The sequence below is a fragment of the Pygocentrus nattereri genome, chromosome 9 (genome assembly GCF_015220715.1).
Source record: "Pygocentrus nattereri isolate fPygNat1 chromosome 9, fPygNat1.pri, whole genome shotgun sequence".
NCBI lineage: Eukaryota > Metazoa > Chordata > Actinopteri > Characiformes > Serrasalmidae > Pygocentrus > Pygocentrus nattereri.
In genome coordinates this window covers 21,791,847-21,810,687 of record NC_051219.1, presented here as the reverse complement: position 1 = coordinate 21,810,687, position 18,841 = coordinate 21,791,847, and the positions used below count along the sequence as shown (strand labels likewise).

At 39.3% G+C, this 18,841-nt stretch overlaps 1 protein-coding gene across 6 annotated transcripts in view; it reads right to left on the bottom strand.

The window, feature by feature from the left end:
- The window catches only part of znf512b (zinc finger protein 512B), an 85,123-nt gene that overhangs the window by 42,462 nt on the left and 23,820 nt on the right, over positions 1-18,841 (bottom strand). For 5 of the 6 annotated variants that reach the window (XM_037541198.1, XM_017681906.2, XM_017681907.2 and 2 more), the window contains exons 3-5: positions 3,586-3,665; positions 3,178-3,306; positions 1,315-1,523 (exon numbers count right to left, since the gene is read on the bottom strand). In XM_037541198.1, the coding sequence (XP_037397095.1) occupies positions 1,315-1,523; positions 3,178-3,306; positions 3,586-3,665 (418 nt within the window). The remainder of the gene's footprint in view (positions 1-1,314; positions 1,524-3,177; positions 3,307-3,585; positions 3,666-18,841) is intronic. The other variant, XM_017681910.2, reaches the window with a different exon arrangement.

Genomic DNA, 18,841 nt, shown 5'->3' with positions numbered 1-18,841 from the left:
TATATCAGTTTTCTTTTTACCTACACTTATTAAACATTTGGGGGACACCAACTGAGCTTTGGAAGCAGAGTTTCTTGCCATTCTGCTGTTACAGGGACTTTGTTGTCCTATTTTGAGCACAATAAGATGCATGTTTTCAATGGGAGACCATTATGGACAGCAGGCAGACCAGTCTAGCACCCTCACTCTTTGATTAGGCACCCATACTGAGGCAATGTGCAGACTGTGGCTTGGTGTTGTCATGTTGAAATAAACATAGGTGTCCCTGAAAAAATGGCATCTGAAAGACAGCATATGTTGCTCCAAAATATGTAGAGTGTTAATTGTGCAACGATGTGCATGTTACCTGTGCTTTCAGTTTTTATTTGCATTATACTTACAGACGCAACTTTTTTGGAAATGGGCGTGTAGTTATTGAGGCTTCTGTAAATGTATGCTTTTTTCCTGAATAACTAAATTACGAAGATTAACGAAGAGTGGTCTCTGACCTTTGCAGAGCACTGTAGTTGTGCATTGTGGAGCTATTTACCCTGCCACTTTTTTATCACAACTTATGGAGCTGCAATTTGCTAGAAAAAAGAATAAAGGGTTTAAAGCATATACAAATAACATGTTATGCATTACTCTATTAGTCCCACAAACAGGGAAATTCTACCTCTGCATTTAACCCATCTGTGAAGTGAAACACCACATACACACTAGTGAATAGACACACACACTAGGGGGCAGTGATAATAGTGAGCAATTGGGGTTTAGGTGTCATGCTCAAGGACACCACAGTCATGTGCTGTCGGCCCTGGGGATCAAACCAGCAACCTTCCAGTCACGGGGCCAGTTCCCTAACCGCCAGCCCACGACTGCCCCCATGTCAGTGCATGCTCTTATAATGTCCATGATCTACTTACATGCTAAATTCAATTGCCAGTGCACAAGTTCATTTAACATTAAGTTAAATGCATTATGATACATTTCTATTAATTTTATATATACAATCTTATTACATTACATAAAATCACCTTTCCTGGACTTTTATGATTTACATTTTTAATAAAGATATTATATCCCTTTTCAGATAAGTTACAGAATACTAGTGTCACTCTTATGTAAGGAGATTGATGTTGAGCACATAAAGTGTGACCAGTCTTCTGTTAACTGTTACTCATTTCCCATGAAATAAAGACATCATCTCAACTGAACCTTTCTGTTTCACCTCCTATTAGCACCACACCCCCAAACCTTTCATTTATCATCGATATTATGAACTCGATCAAACCATCCATCAAAGTTGAAAGGTTAGGATGGGACCTCTCTCACCTCTTTTTGGAATTTCCCTTTATGGTGCCTCTCTGCACTTTGGCCTCGTGTTTAGGCTCGGACTTGGTCTCCATGGGCACCACAGCCTTGGTCTCCATGGTGACCCTTTCCGGGTGGTTCCACAGCTTGTGCTTCTGCAAACGCACTTTAGTGGCAAACACGGCCTCACAGTACGGGCAGCCGTGACTCAACTTCTCCGCCATGGTCGCCTGAAACACACACACACACACACACACACACACACACACACACAGAAAGATAGAGTATCTGTTACACAAGCACACTAGATTACTACTAATGGTGCAACTCCTAGATTCTGGCCCAGCCAAGTCAGTGGGTCTCATTTATCAAATACTGTCAGAGGTAACCACAGGCCTAAGCATAAAGAGTGTAAAAATATGGAAATCCCCAGTGGAGTTTTTCAAAGATTTATCAAGCTGATCACAGTGCAAATGGCCTCATCTGTTCCTAAATTTTACCTGAGTGTAAAGTGGCATAGGTATGCATACAATGATGAATTACAATGCTTACACATACATTTATAACTATTTACAGAACAACTAACATTCCTTTTAAAATTTATGGCAAAACTTTTTTGTCTTTATATTTCTGTACTCGTTCCCCATTTTTGTACACTTCCCCAGTTTGATTATTTATAAGTTTCTTTACTTCTTGTGTATAAAGTGGTCATAGCAAAATACAGATCATTAAGATGAATGTAGACAGACTTTTAGCTAAACTATCACACATTTGATCTTAATAATTTTTATTAGGGGAGATTCTGTAATGTAATGCGTAAAGCATTTACCTTGCCAATTTGTACATGATAAAACATCAGTGTGATTTCCCCCCAAATTACCACATACAAACTGAAACAATATAGTCCACATTTTCATGTCAGCAACACTCAATACCAATAGCACCATGGAAAATATCTCTGTCTACTGGCATGCCTTGATATAACATTAGTGTGAGGTCAGTTCAATGAAGACTGCTTCTACTGAGGAAGCTCCAGGTTTGGCCATTTATAAAAGGTCATTCATCCCACACTTATAGGGGAAATCCAACCTAAAATTAGAGTTTAAAATGTTATTTGTCATGTTATGTATTTTGTAGCACATTCATTACATCCCCCAGCCTCATCAGTTTCAATTCATGATTTAAAATCATTTTTATGTTTTTTCCCAAATGTTCTCTCATTACAATACCCAGCATGCACTACACAAATACACAATACAACCATTGGGGATCCCTGTGGTGTCAATCAATCCAGACTGCTAGTCTAGCCACTGATTTAATAATACAACCAAGTAAACATTGCTGTAACTCACGTCTCTCTACAAAATTGTAAACAGTGATTCTGTCTTTATTCAGTATAAAAACTTGGAAGATATGTACGGATATGCATGGAGACACGTTTTTACCACCAGTTGGGGGACTTTCTTATCTTTAAAGTGGAAAACTGTATTCTCGAACATACTGCAGCACCTATGTAGGATGCAAATAAGCGTCTTCACAACAGATATAGCGATTTTTCCTATTTTTCATTTTGGCCGGAGTGTCCCTTTATTACAGTCAGACTTTTAATGGCTATAGACAGTGCAGATTTGCATGCGATTAAAATCATGGATCTTCAAATTAAAATCTTAATAATTACAAATACAGAACCTACCCAAGTAAATCCAAATCAAATATGACTTCAGTCTTTCACTTTTGTACAGTTGAGGGCTACAGAGTGTTGTGTTAAGGTGTATTATACTCATTTTTATATGTAGGTTTTGTGCTATTGTTTAGTTTTTGGTATGCTTTAGTGCTATGCTATATTTGCTATATTAATAGGCCTTTGAGGGGGTCAGGTCTTACCCCTTGGCAGCGCTGATAATGGTATTTAAGCCCATAAATACTGGGGAACTCCAGCCAGCAGCCTGAACTCGGGCACTTCACACGAGAACGACTCTTAAATTCCTCTTTCCACTGAACCATCATATGGGCCTACAGCAAGACAGACAGACACACACATAAATGCCCTCCAGTGATTAACAACTATTAGTACATAGAAAGCAAACACCACAAAACCGTTAGTCCTCCAAGATCAACTTCCTCTTTCCGAACTGTAAGAGTTGGAAATAATGTGAAAAATCCCCTCACTGCTGTAACAACCTCCACCAAAACAACAAAAAAAAAATCCCCTAACTTTCCCGAACTGGCACAGAAAACATTCCCCCAGTGCTGCCAAAACCGAACATGAGTAGCTTTGTTGTTTGGACTCACAGGGATACTGCGCAGCTCCTGCACTTCCACACGGGGGCGCCCTTTCTTCTTCCCCTCTGACCTCTCATTGCAGGAGGAACCTGAGGGAGAGTACACAAACACAGTGTTACAGCAAGATTCCCTGAAGAACCAATGGAGATACAAAATAGGCCCTGTTCCAGTTCAAAGAAAATGACTGACTAATAACTTCCCATACTCTAGTCCCTTCAGTTACTCTGTGAAGCAAGGACAGACAAATAATCTTAAGCTTTTTGAATGCAACCGTGCTTAATGTGTTTAACACTTGAATTGTAACTAAACAGTTTTATAGGGCTTCATCTAAATTTGAACATAAGATTTAATATTTTGAAATAATAATTAGCTTCCCTACTTCCTCTACATCTCATTATTTTAGCCATTATAAATGTGTGGGTTTCCTCCTACAATCCAAAGACATACAGTTAGGGTAACTGGACATGCTAAACTGCCTTTGAGTGTGTGTGTGTGTGTGTGTGTGAATGTATATGTGTGTGTACTGTACTGGACTGGCGACCTGTCCAGGGTGTGATGGCTAGGATAGGCTCCAGCACCACCCCATCCCCATGACCCAGAAGGATATACTGTTTAAAAATATCTGTGTATTTGTGCATTTATCTATTTCTAATATGTTAAACTTAACTTAAATGTTTTCACTGTAAATGATGCGTTGATTCATGTTTATTTAGAATACTCTCCCCTCTCTATGTAAACTGGGTGGTCCTAATCTTGTGTAGTGCCTATGTAGGCAGAATTTTCACCTATCACCAGGCTGATGTGGTTTGTCCCAGCCACATAGTTTTAAACAGTTCAGAATCAGAATCTGAATGAGACCCACTTTATTTTGCCAGTAAGTTACACATACAAGGAATTTGTCTTGGTAAGCACACACATGTATGACGTAGTGTACTAAACCGAATGGGGCAAGCAACCTGTTAACAAGTATTTAACAAAGGGCAAATAAAAATAAAAATATAATAAATATAATAAAGAATAAAGGATAAAAAACCTATGAAGTCAAGCTAAAGAGATGTGTGAATATCTGTACATATGCAGATGAGAATATCTATACATATACAGGTCTGAGTAGACATATACTAGAAAAATGACTATATACAGAATTCTACTGAATGATATGACTATTTGCAAAAATGTAACATCTATTCAGCAAATAAGCATTATGTTACAGAGGAGTTATGTAATACCGTAAGGAAAGTTAAAAGTTTTAAGGTTTAAGTTTAAAGTGCGAGGTGTCCGCTGTGGTTCATGAGTGCTACAGCCCTGGAGAAAAAGCTGTTGGCATGTCGGGTTGTGCTAGTTTTGCTAGTCTTCTACCAAAGGGAAATGGCTGGAAGAGGTGATGTCCAGGATGAGAGAGGTCAGCTGTTATTTAGCCAGCATGGTAGATGTCCTAAAGCATCGGCAGACTACATCAGATATTCCACACAGCTGTCCTGATAATGTGCACGAGTTTGGCTCGTACAAGTGGAGGAACCAGGAATCTAGGAAGCTAGATGATTATGGATGATGTGAGGATGTACTCGATGATCACTGTGTAATAAAGGTCTTTAGCTATCTCAATAAGAACATTCTCTGCTGTGCTCTCTTGGCTATGGAGAATGTATTCCCCTCTGCTTTAGGCCCCTGGATTTGGTGGTGGCAAGGAACTTGGGTGACTCCACAGTGGAAACCACAGAGCCATTGATGTTGATGTGGGTTAAGGAGAGAGGACTGCACCTGAAGTTCACCATCATCTCTACAGTCTTTTGTGTGCTGAGCAGCAGGTGGTTGCTGCTGCACCAAGAGACTAGCTGCTCGACTTCTTAACTGTAGGCAAACTAGTCTCGCTGGCTATGAGGCCTATCACAGTAATGTCATCTGCAAACCTCAGGATCTTCACACCTGGTTCCTTAGAGACAGTCATTAGTGTAAAGACTGAAGAGCAGGGCTGAGAGCACACAACCCTGTGGTACATCAGTACTGAGAGTCCACAAACAGAACTGTAGCATTAAGTTCCAGGACTGTCGAGATGCTGTAGCATGATGTGTAGGGCCACCTGTTAGCTCTGTACAAGAAATGCAAGGGGTGCAGCATAGGGTTTGTAATGGCCTTCAGGTGGGCTAGGAAAAGGCATTCAAAGACTTTTATGGCTACAGAGTTAGTCATTGAGTCCAGTAATGTTCATTTTTTTTGGGTGGAATGATGGTAAATGTTTGAAGCATGTGGAAACAGAGCAAAGTTCTAGTTATTTGTTGGAGATGCTAGTTGGTCACAGCAGTGTTTTAGGGTGAATGAAGAGACTTAGTCTGGCCCCCAAGCTTTTCTCACCATCTAACTACTGAAAAACCTGTTAATGTCCTGCCCGTTGATGGTGAGATGAGCAGGGGGCAGAAATGAGATGGACTGGGCAGGGAAGGAGGGGGTGGAACTGGCAGAGAACGTCTGAAGAATGCATTCAAACCAGCAGTAGAATTAATTCAGGTCGTTGGTGAGTTGGCGGTCATTCAAGAGGAGGGGAAGTTTTCTCACCTTGTAGATGGTGATCTTTTGGAGGTCTTTCCAGACTAAAATTGCTAGCAGCAACATGACTTTTTGGCTTTTCTGAGTATTTCTTCTTTGCTGCATTAATCCCTTTCTCCAGCATGTATCTGGCCTCTTTATAGAGAATTTTGTCTCCATTCCTGTATGCTGCCTCCTTTTTCCTCTGAAGCTGTCTGAGATCTGCTATGTCAGCTCAAGCAGAAACTGACATATGATGTCATAGTGTCTGTGTATTCATCTAGGCTCTCTGTCACCTCACCTCACCGTTGTCAAAAACAGTCTAGTTCATGGTTTTAAAGCAGCCCTATAAAATTTAAATGTCTACACTGTTGGCTTGTTGGCTTTCAGTTTCTGCCTGTATGTTGGGATGGGATTAATAAGACTGTATTTGAAACGACTGGGAGTTGCATGTGTGACAATGTGAAAAGCATTTTTACAGTGCTGTAGCAATGATCCAAATGTTCCACTCTCTTTTGTGGCATGGGTGATATGCTGTTTGTACCTTGGCATTTCCTTTGTAGAGTTTGCACTGTTAAAGTTTCCTAGAATGATGAGCTGTTCACTTTCACTATCTGATTGGCCAGCAGTTTCTGCACATTGCTCATGTCCATGTCTGGCAGAATGTAAACAGTGACCAAAATGAAAGAAAAAAATCTCTTTGATAGTAAACTGTTTGCAGTTGATGAAAAGCTCAAGGCTTTTCAGCCTAGGTGTTGTACCAGGCTGAGTGCAAGCTGAGGACTGTCAATCACACACTCTCATCATGTCACATTGCGAACTCTCCCATGAAGACACGTGACTACGAACTTCCCTGTCAGATCAGAGTCCCGGAGAGACTCCATATCCCAGGAGCCAACAGAGGATCACGTGACTAGTGACAATCGGCCCTGAACCTATCAGCAATCTCGGTCACCAGATTACTGAATGATTTCACCTGTGTCTGTGGTATTTCAGATTATCGACACTCTGTATTTAAGCCCGGACTTTAGTAGAACAAGTTGCGAAGTATTGTTTCCCTTGAGAACCAATGCTTTTTTTTTCTCAACTTCAATTTTGCCTTGCCCTCTTGGTTTTGTTTGCTGATATTTGGATTTTTGTGTTTGACCTCGTTTTGCCTGTATTTTCAACTGCAATTTTTGGATTGTCCATTTGTTTTGAACCCAGTGTGTAACTTGACTCCGTTATTAAACCCACTTCTCTCGCTGTAATCTGCGCTCGTCTGGAACTCACTGATTCCTTACACATCAGAATATTAGGCCATGCCCAGGCAGTTCTCAGGGAAGTCTAATAAGCTTTTTAATCTGTGTTTTATTATATTTGTCCTCTTCTCTTTTTCTTATTGTATTTCTTTTTTATCACTCAAACTTTGCTGGATGTTTAATATAACATTCAATTCATTTCATTTAATTTTTAAAAACTTTTCCCTGGGACTAAGGCCTTATAAAACTTGACGATGACAACAACAATAATAGTACTATTGTTGTTGTTTCATCATTATTGTTATACTAACTGGTGAATGATATTATACAGGGGTGATAGTGGGAAAAATTCCTGAGCCTGAACTTTTTTCTCTGCTCGGGAGGTGAGCAGGGTGGGGGTGTTATGTATGCGACACACTTAACACATAACTTGTTGGCACCTGGGCGCAAATATACGTCTATGTATAACCCTGATCTTCATTACTGTCAAAGAATTTTTGCTTTTGAATTAGTCCCTTCAATGATAGATTGTGTTGAATTTTGTTGAAATACATGAACAACATTCAGACATGAGATAAACAAACCCAATATAAGCCTATATTTCAGAAGCTTGTGCAGATTACCAGAACACTTGGGACTAGCAGGCCTGTTCAGGAATCCATACCTGTTTTTAACTAGTCACATACCTTATTGCTTCTATAGCATAGGAGACTACAGATACTACAGCCATACCAAGAACGGTCAGCAGGTGGCAATAACAATACGCCAAAGTAAACTAGGAATGGATTAGTAGCCTAACCATTGACTAAATGACATGAACAAGGACACATTCATTTCTTTTAAAAATATAATAGCAAACTATGCACCATTTATTTTAAATATTTTGAAACAGTTACAGTGCAACAAACTCATAAATAATACTACAGCACTAAAATTACTATTCAGTTCCATTTTCCCCTTAATATAGGCTTAATATAGTTGTGTTCCATGGCTGAGTTTATACGTTTCGCGTTGACCGTGGAAAAAAATTTGCACATGTATTTCCCGGGATTTCCTACTGAATCTATCAATTTGTTTGGTCAAAGCAAGTCCCGCCTGCCCTGTTTCTGACTGGCTTAATGGCTAGTAGGCTAGGCCTTGGTGTTGGTTACAGTGAAACCTGCGCATGTCAGATCAAGAGAAGTGTCAGATCCTATGGTCAGATCACGAGGCCAGGGGTCGGCAACCCGCGGCTTTGATCCCCCTGATGCGGCTCAGCTTTTGAAAATAATTAATTTAATTAACGTATATTATTTTTGAGACTTAAAAAAATGTTTGGGCGGAAATATCACAAACCTCCGGTATTTAGTTTCGGTTCGCTTGACTGACATGTCGGCATCGTCACCCCCCCCCCCCCACCCCTCGTTCGCTAGAGTGAGATGTCGTCATCGTTTTAATATATTATGTGGCTCTCACTGAAATAAATTTCCAATTATTTTGCTTTTATGGCTCTCTGAGTCAAAAAGGTTGCCGACCCCTGCACTAGGCGAACCTTTTTTTTTCTTTCTCGCAGACACGTCGGTACGCCGGAATTCCGGCGTGGCGCCTGAAAATTATTAGGCCTGTATTATATTATATTATTGTTATATACTTTGTTGTTCTTTTGTTCTTATTATTATCAATTACTAGTATATTATTAGTATATATTAGTATAATTAGTATATTGTAACAACCATAGTATTTCTTTTGTCTAAATGGTGGAAAAATGTAATACATATATACAGTGTCTCAAAAAAGTGAGTACACCCCTCACATTTCTGCAAATATTTTATTATGTCTTTTCATGGGACAACATTATAGAAATGAAACTTGGATATAACTTAAAGTAGTCAGTGTGCAGCTTGTATAGCAGGGCTGATTTACTGTCCTCTGAAAATAACTCAACACACAGCCATTAATGTCTAAATAGCTGGCAACACAAGTCACTATACCTCACAGTGAACCTGTCCAAATTGTGCTCAAAGTATCAATATTTTGTGTGACCACCATTATTATCTAGCACTGCCTTAACCATCTTGGGCATGAAATTCAACAGAGATGCACAGGTTGCTACTGGAATCCTCTTCCACTCCTCCATGATGATGTCACGGAGCTGGAGGATGTTAGACACCTTGCGCTCCTCCTCCTTCCACTTCAGGATGCCCTACAGGTGCTCAATTGGGTTTAGGTCTGGAGACATACTTGGCCAGTCCATCACCTTTACCTTCAGCTTCCTCCAAGGCAGCTGTCATCTTGGAGGTGTGTTTGGGGTCGTTAAGGGAAGGGATCATGCTCTGTTTCAGAATGTCACAGTAATTCATGTTGAAATTCATGTTTCCCTCAATGAACCACAACTCCCCAGTGCCAGCAACACTCACGCAGCCCCAGACCATGATGCCAATCTGAGCCAAACAAGTTTATCTTGGTCTCGCCAGACCACAGGACCTGGTTCCAGTAATCCAAGTTCTTGGACTGCTTGTCTTCAGCAAACTGTTTGCAGGCTTTCTTATCCATTAATCTCAGAAGAGGCTTCCTTCTCTCAATTCTCAACTACTTTGGTTGACCCTGGCAAGGCCTGTTCCGAGTGGAACCTGTCCTGGAGAACCGCTGTATGACCTTGGCCACAGTGCTATAGCTCAGTTTCAGGGTGTTAGCAATCTTCTTAGCCATGAGGTGCCATGATGAATATCCAGTGGCCAGTATGAAAGAATTTTACCCAAAACACCAAAATTAACAGCCCTGCTCCCCATTCACACCTGGAACCTTGTAACTCTAATGAGTCACATGACACCAGGGAGGGACAACGACACAATTGGGCACAATTTGTACATGTTCACTGTGAGGTGTACCCACTTGTGTTGCCAGCTATTTAGACATTAATGGCTGTGTGTTGAGTATAAATCTGTGCTGCTATACAAGCTGTGCACAGACGAAGTTATATCCAAGTTTCATTTCTATAGTGTTGTCCCATGAAAAGATATGATAAAATATTTGCGGAAATGTGAGAGGTGTACTCACTTTTGTGAGATACTGTATGTATCTGTCACTCAGTTATAGTTTAACGAGTCAGAAGAAATCTGATGCTCATGGATAAAAAAAAAGTTTTTATCCATGGTTTTAATAAAAAAAGAGAGAGATCCAAACTTGTACTTATATATATATATATACATATATATATAGTTAGACACTGGTAGGACACATCTAGGATAGGCTGAAGCCTGGGAGTTCTGAGTCATGTGATTCTCCTCTAAATCCTGGGAGTTGGCGTTTGGGAGCACAAGGGTCTGTGAGGAAGCAGCAAGTCAGAGGGGGGTGTGACACATGCAAATTCTAATAAGCAGTATTCAGTGAAATTGAACAGACATAGTGAAGTATAGTCAATTGTAAATGAACAATGCATGCAAATCAGTGTTGAACCAATGCTTAGTCTCTGAGTAAGTGCTACTGGTCTCTGGAGGATTGATGATTATATGCACTGGTCTTTCTGTTAAGTTCATCAAGGGTGTTGTGAATCCATAGGCACAGTGACAAGGTCAAACATTATACAAACTCTAACTAATTATAAACGAATAGTCCACAGAGACTCTCTGGCTTCTGGCTGCTTAGCAACTACATAATAAGGACAATTACAAAATGGCTTCAGTTACTGCAGAGATCGGGGCTGCATGTATGCGTGTAAATGAGAATGACTGTGGATAAAGGCCTTTCACAGGCTAAAGTAAATCAACCATTAATCAGCCAGGTCTCTGACACCGCACCAAGAGGACACGATCCCTAAGCTACACACACACTCTCTTCCTCTCTCTGTGTTGGCTTGCTTTTTGTCTATGCGGTACCTCTCTCTAGTATCCTTTCTTTCCTTCTACCAGACTCTATCCCTTTCTTTCCTTCTCTCTCTCTCTCTCTCTCTCTCTCTCTCTCTCTCTCTCTCTCTCTAATGAGGGCAGGCTCCCTCATTAGTGCTCCCCTCTCCACTACAATTAGCCCTCTCGTACATCACTGCGGCTCTGCTGGCCTTGCCACTCACAGCCAGGACTGAGAAGAGGAAGAGGAAGAGGAGGAAGTGCAGCTGTTAGGACAAGACAGCGCTCTAATTATGTGTCACAGAATCTTCGACATCAGCTTCTTATTAAGTCTACAATGTAATACACCTCTGCCAATACCAGTCTTACTTTTCCCCGGTTCACTCTCAGTAGGTGAACCCTTAAACAACGCAGTCAGGCCGTGGGTGGGGGAACGATGCTCAGAGGAATAACTCTGTGTCTCTGAGTCAAAAGTGACTCGGATTTCGCCGTGGAGGGTGTGTGAGAGAATGTTGAGTGAGACTAAATGCTTTCAAATGGTCCTTGCAACTGCCTTGTTTACCACATCATTACAAATAGTATAACCATAGTGACTTCTCTTACACAGGACAACAGCAAACTTTAAAAACAGTCAACCAACAGCAATGAGATGTCTGCTAAGAGTAAAATCTCAGACTAAACCCAAGTCCAGAATAAGCAATAGCCACCAAAATCTACAAATCTATGGTGCTGATACTGCTACCGGATTGCCTCCCTTAAGCAACTTCAAAAGAAGAATCAACACTAAAATCATCCTGGGTGGAGTTCAACTCCACAACTGATCAAAGCTCGCAGGCAGGCCCAAAGTTTTATTACACATTTCTATAACCTAAAAATAGCTCAGCCGGCTTGCACTGAAGTCCCTGTAGTTACTAAATAATAAGCCTTAGTATGTAATAAATCTGGGATCGTACAGGGTGAAAGACAAAGATGCTAATAATACTATTACTACAATACTACTACACTTTATTCTGCTATATTCAACACTACATTTGACTGTACTATACTAATATAAATAACAATAAACAATTAGAACTACTTCTCTTGTTTCATTGTTGGATCAAAACAAGAGGGTTCATTCTTCAAAATTGGTTAATCAAAAATAGTTGAAAAAAAAAAGTTTTTGTCAAATGTGTTTAACCACCAGCATAATTGTGAAATGACAGAGGAATTGAACAACCATTTTTTAAATCTGTGTCATCAGAAATGGAAAACAGTGATGGCAATTCTATATCAGGCCTCTGAAAGAGCCACCATGAAACTGCTACAAAGTGAAATATATGCTAATGTATCTGTCACAAGCTTCAAATGTCTGTTTAATTCTGAATGGCTAAAAATTGTTTATACAAACTGCCTTTAGCCTAGCACTAACCAAGTACTACAATCTCACTGAGACACTAAGAGAAGATAGCATTATAATAGCAGTGTTTTTTTCTAACCTCACTTATCTCAAGTAATCAGCCAGTTTGATCATAAGTTAAGTTAATATACTGTATATTTAAGCAATAGAACAGGTGCTACAGCTATCAGCTACATTTTATAAAAGAGGAGCTGCTAAAGATAATAGTTACAAAAAAATGATCGTTAACTACAAAAAGCTGTGCTACTTAGCTACACCCCCTTCCCTGATTACCACTGAGCAAGCTTTTCAGTCGGCAGCTACTGAAAAAAATAGTAGTTAGCTAGTTTGTAACTACTTTCCCAAAATGTGTAGCTAGCTACAATTTAGTTACTTTTCCAAAAAAAGTAGTGGCTCCACTAGAGGCTTCCTTCTGGGACGACGGCCATGCAGACCAAGTTGATGCATGTTGTGGCATATAGTCTGAGCACTGATAGGCTGACCTCCCACTTCTTCAAGCTCTGCTGCAATGCTGGCAGCACTGATGAGTCTATTTTTGAAGCCAACCTCTGGATATGATGCTGAACATGTGGACTCAACTTCTTTAGTCGACCCTGGCAAGGACTGTCCAAGTGGAACCTGTCCTGGAAAGCCACTGTATAACCTTGGCCACAGTGCTATAGCTCAGTTTCAGGGTGTTAGCAATCTTCTTATAGCCTAGGCCATCTTTGTGGAGAGCAACAATTCTATTGCTCACATCCTCAGAGAGTTCTTTGCCATGAGGTGCCATGTTGAATATCCAGTGGCCAGCATAAGAGGACTGTATCCAAAACATCAGTTTTAACACCCCTGCTCCCCATTCACACCTGGAACCTTGTAACTCTAATGAGTCACATAACACCACGGAGGGACAACAACACAATTGGGCACAATTTGAACATGTTCATTGTGAGGTGTACCCATTTGTGTTGCCAGCTATTTAGACATAATTGGCTGTGTGCAGAGTTCTTTTCAGAGGACAGTAAATCTATACTGCTATGCAAGCTGTACATTGACTACTAAGTTATATGCAAGTTTCATTTCTATAGTGTTGTCCCATGAAAATGATATGTGTACTCATTTTTGTGAGATACTATACATATATATATATACATACATACATACATACATACATACAACTCAATAAACATTCATTTAAATGTGTAGGCTGTATATGTTTTACCAATATACAAATCAGAGTTTTTATATCCTTACCGTGCATCAATAGATGAGAACCATGCGTTACAAAAGTAAAAAATAAACAAGTAAATAAATAATACTGATAGCACATCCAATACTGATGCTGAAACCTTGAACATCAGCTGATATTTTTTTCCTTAGCTTTACAAAGAGCTATTTTTCTTTTCATGTCTTTTGTTTAAAGAACAAAATATATAACAATTTGTATCTTTTAAAGGGCAAAGGTGTTGACGTTAAAGGGAAATTCCAAAAATTTCTGCATTATTCAGATTGTCATTCAGAGTATTTTGATATGCCATGTTTCACTGTAGAGAAACTTTCAGATTTTCAAATTTCTTTACAGTGGTGGTGATAGGAAGCAGGCATTAAACAACTTCTAAGGAACTGGGTGACATTCTTATCTGATTTATGTAATAACTTTCTGTGAGGGAATTTTTAGAGACTAAGTTTTTCAAGTCTCTGGTTCCTATTACCACCGCTATTCTAGTTTCTCTAGAATAGAGCACTTCACATCAAACCACTCTTTTAATCTTTCGTTAAAAAGTAGAGACTTCACCCACTTCTAAAAAGTCTTGTGATGTGAATGCACACAAATAAAAAATAAAAATAAAAACACTATTAAAATAATTTTTAGCAATGTATGAACAAAGATGTTGAAAATGTCACAGTCTGTGCAATGCAATATCAGTTTCACTCGCGTATACAAATTCATGTAAAGGTATTCCTTAATATTAATATAGTTATCACTGTATTGATACACATATCACCACAAGGTTATCCACATTACGCACCTGAGTCAATATTTTGAAAACAGCTGTAACCACTGCTGGCCTGGCCTTAACATATAAACACTATGAGAAATTGTACCTTTAATCAGCAAAACAATGGCTACTGAAAAAGTGAAGAAAGTGAAGGCTTCTACCTTAAATACTGCTGTAAAATGAAATGCACAGCCTGAGTGTGTTGATGATTACAGGACAATAACAAAAAAAAAGAAAGTTTAGACATTTCCTGGAATGTCCCATGCTTTATTTTATGTTCATAAAGCCTGTGCTAGCCTATGGTGAATAGCACAGACAAAAAGAAGGACCAGGATAGAATTAGGGAAAGTGGAAGAGCAGTTAACATATTTAAAATTATGAAACAATTAGTAGGAAAGAATTTTTAAACATTTACATAAGTAACATATTTGAAATTCTTTCCTACTAGTTACTTGTTCTTACTGTAATGTTATTCTGTAACCCCATTTCCAAAAAAGTTGGGACACTGCAAAATTTAAATAAAAACAAAATGCAATGATGTGCAAATTAGGGCAATGTCCATTGATTTCCAAAAAGAATTTCAAATGTTGATTCGTCTGACCACAGAAAACTTTTGCACTATTTGATTGTGCAGTCTTTCACAGAGTGGTGAAGACTTCCTCAACTTTCCTTGTGAAAGAAGAGCCTCTCTGGGATGCTCTTTTATACCCAGTCATGTTACAGACTTGTTGCCACCAGATATTTTTTTTTAGCATTACACAACTTTACCAGCCTTTTGTTACCCCCGTCCCAACTTTTTTGAAACATGTTGGCATCAAATAAAAAATTTTCAATTACTAATAAAAAACTATTTTCAATTAAATATAGGGATTCATTGATTTGCACACCATTGCATGTTTTTTATTTACATTTTGCACAGTGTACCAACTGGAAATGGGGATGCACATGTACCTACTGTTCTTGTCATGTATTTTAAACTGGATGAGATCAGACTCAATTATTAGGCCTAACATACATTACCCTCAGCCAGAGTATGCACTGTTCCTTATTCCAAACCCAGCAGAGTCTGCAATGTGAACTTGACAAGATTATTAAGAGCTTGGAAGGATTTTGAAAAAGACTAAACAAATCAAATTCATCACACTGTCATTGATTGTTCATCTAAAAAAAAGCTAATGTTTGTGAAGGGATCCCTGATCCATCTTTAAATACTTTCCAGTAGCACATACTTGGGGGTTAGAGTTATACAGTGTGTGGTTTTAGTCATATTGGTTAAAGGATTAAATGTAATCTTTGATTTTACCCAGAGAATAGAATGAGAAGTTGATAGTTAAATGATACAACACTAAAAGGAAAGAATGCTTTGAAAGCTTTGCAGAAGAGCTACACTTGGTGAGAGGGTAGCACAGGCGGTTTTTGTGGTGAACTGCAATTGAATTCTTCTAACACATACATGGAAAAGCAAGGAGCAGAACTCATGCTAAAGACGTGTGAATTGATTTGGCGAATTGGGTTTTCTTTCCTGTGTGTGTGTGTGAGAGAGAGAGAGAGAGAGAGAGTGTGAGAGAGAGAGAGTGCATGCAAGAGCAAGTGCTTAAGAGTTCCGTCAGGGCTAAACTGACACACATACACACACACTCTTGAACAGAGTGAGATCTCTGGTTTCAAGCCTTCAGCTGAGGACAAAATTGAGCATGAATTTTAATTTCTGCCTACAAAAATAAAGGTCTCAAAAAAGAAGCATAATTAAAGAATTTGGCTCTCGGGTAAGACATTTCTGTGTGTGTGTGTGTGTGTGTGTTGCTATGGGAATGAGACTCACTTGTCTTACAGTATTACTGTAATGACTTTCACAGGATGAATATATATTGACTTACAGGAAGACATACACACACACACACACACAGACACACACACACACACACACACAGAGACACACACACACTACTATTGGGCCATTTTTTCACTGTACATTCAAACAGGAACCAAAAAATACCTTACATTTCAAGTTGTAGTTTATTTTTCACTCAACTGGAACTGTCATAATAATCTTAATTGACAAATATGTTGGCTTGTCTGGTCATTTTTCACTCATCTAAGGTGTCTAGCTTGGATAATTAGCTACCTTGTTTGCTTGTTAACTTATTAAGTAGCTGGCTGGCATTAATCCAACATACTACAGTGTTTCACACACACAAAACTGTCTATACTGTATATTTAGACAGAATCATGTGTAGAATCAAGAAATATTTGTCACCTCAGTGAACTCCTCACAAAGTAATCATTCTAAAATAGCAATTGACACACCAACGTACCATTTAATGTCCACTCTGGCACACATACTAGTCATGTAATAGCGCTTGGTGTGACTTTATCTTCACCTGAACGAGTACAGAATTTAAAACAATGTTATTGGCTTCAGCTGTAAGTTGCAAAAAGACAGGAGAACACTCTTAATTACATTCTCTTGGGTCCACTCTTAAGCAGATATGAAAAAACAAAAAACTGGAATCTTAAGTACTGGGTCAACGGTAACTAAAAAAACACCATTCCAGTTTTATCATACCAAAGTCTTTGTGCAGTGGAACAATGCCAGAATCACTGTTAAACTCATACCTATGAAACACTTCCAGAATTACAGTGTTTTTTTTTTCTTTTTCATTTGGGCAATTATCTCATTCACTCCATCTCAGCAAAGAAACATCTTCATTTATTTACCAGAAGTACCATCTATCCACACACACACACACACACACACACACACACACACACAGTACATTCTCACCCCCACACTTTCACACACACACTCTGTACACTCTCACCCACACACACAGGGCCATGCTGTAATTTGTGCGAGTGCGAGGCCCTCCCAGCTGTCTCTAGCTGCAGCTGCACATTGTTCATTTTCATCCTGAGTGGAGAAGGAGGGACAGAGAAAGAGAAAACGATAGGCAGAATGAGAGGTGATGGAAAAGAAGAGCAAAAACTGTGGGAAAGTAGATGGTAATCAGAAAGAGGAAATAAAGTGAGTGAAGAGATGGAAAAGACAAAATCATAAATGGAAGATGAGAGGTGAGAGTGAAAGGGAGGAAGAGAGACATCAATAGAGAGACAGAGCGTAAGAAAGAGACATGGAGAGAGGTTGGAGAGTGACAGACAGAGAAGAGAGAGAGAGAGAGAGAGAGAGAGAGAGAGAGAGAGACAGAGGTTGGAGAGTGGGGGGGGGGGGGGGGGAAAGGGGGTTGGGGGGAGAGGTTGGAGAGAGAGGGAGGGGGAGAGAGGGAAGGAGGTTTGAGCTAGAGATGAATTGTGCCAACTGCATAATGATCTCAAATAACCCAGCCACTCTGCTCTCTCTGTCTGCAACGGCTTCCTCCTCCATTACTCTCACTGCACAGATCAACTCAACAAACACACACACACACACACTTGTTTTTATACAGTTGAAGTATGTGGGGACCAATATGTCCCAAATGCTATACAAATACATTATCCTAACCATAGCAACTGAAATGTTTTTTGTTGTCAAAATATGAAATGCAGCTTTTGTTTAAAGGACCCATCATGGAAAAACACATTTTCACAGTTTTTTTTCATAACAGAAGAGCTTGATGTAGTATGTAAAAAATTGTTAAGTTTCAAAACATTCACTCCTTAGTGCATATGGAAACTAAGCTGCAAAAACAGTCAGTTTTGAACTAAATCTGCCTTTTAGCCCACAGCAGTTTAACCTTACCTACTCATGCTAACAATATAAGGAGTGTTTCAGCCCAGACTGCAATGAAATGAGGCACAATACAGGACAGAGATGTACATCACTCTTAACATAACAAAAACAGCCTGTTATTCTAAGGGATAAAGAGAGGCTGGAAAGCAGTTGTGTAAAAACGGATTGAGGTGTTTTTTTGTACATAAAACCACACCAATCTCATAAGTGGACCTATAAAGGAAAATATAAAATTGCAAGAAAAATGTAGGATATGGATTCTTCAAAAGCACTTTACAAAGTCTGGATCCTTTTGTTGGTCCTAGCATTGTAGGTTAGGCCTGTTTCCCTCTTTTTCATACAAAGTCCTTCACAAAATCAATACAAAAGTACAATTTCAAATATAATTAAACCAGATGAAGTTCCTCCCTCATACTATGTAAAGACAAAAAGGTGACACCATATGATTTCATTACAGAGCCTGACCAATAAATCTGTATGCAGGTTCCAGTGTCTTGCAGTGGAAATGCTGCCAATAAACCACCAAAAACTGGAACCGGTTTTACACTGTACTAAATAAATGCCTCTCTCAAAAG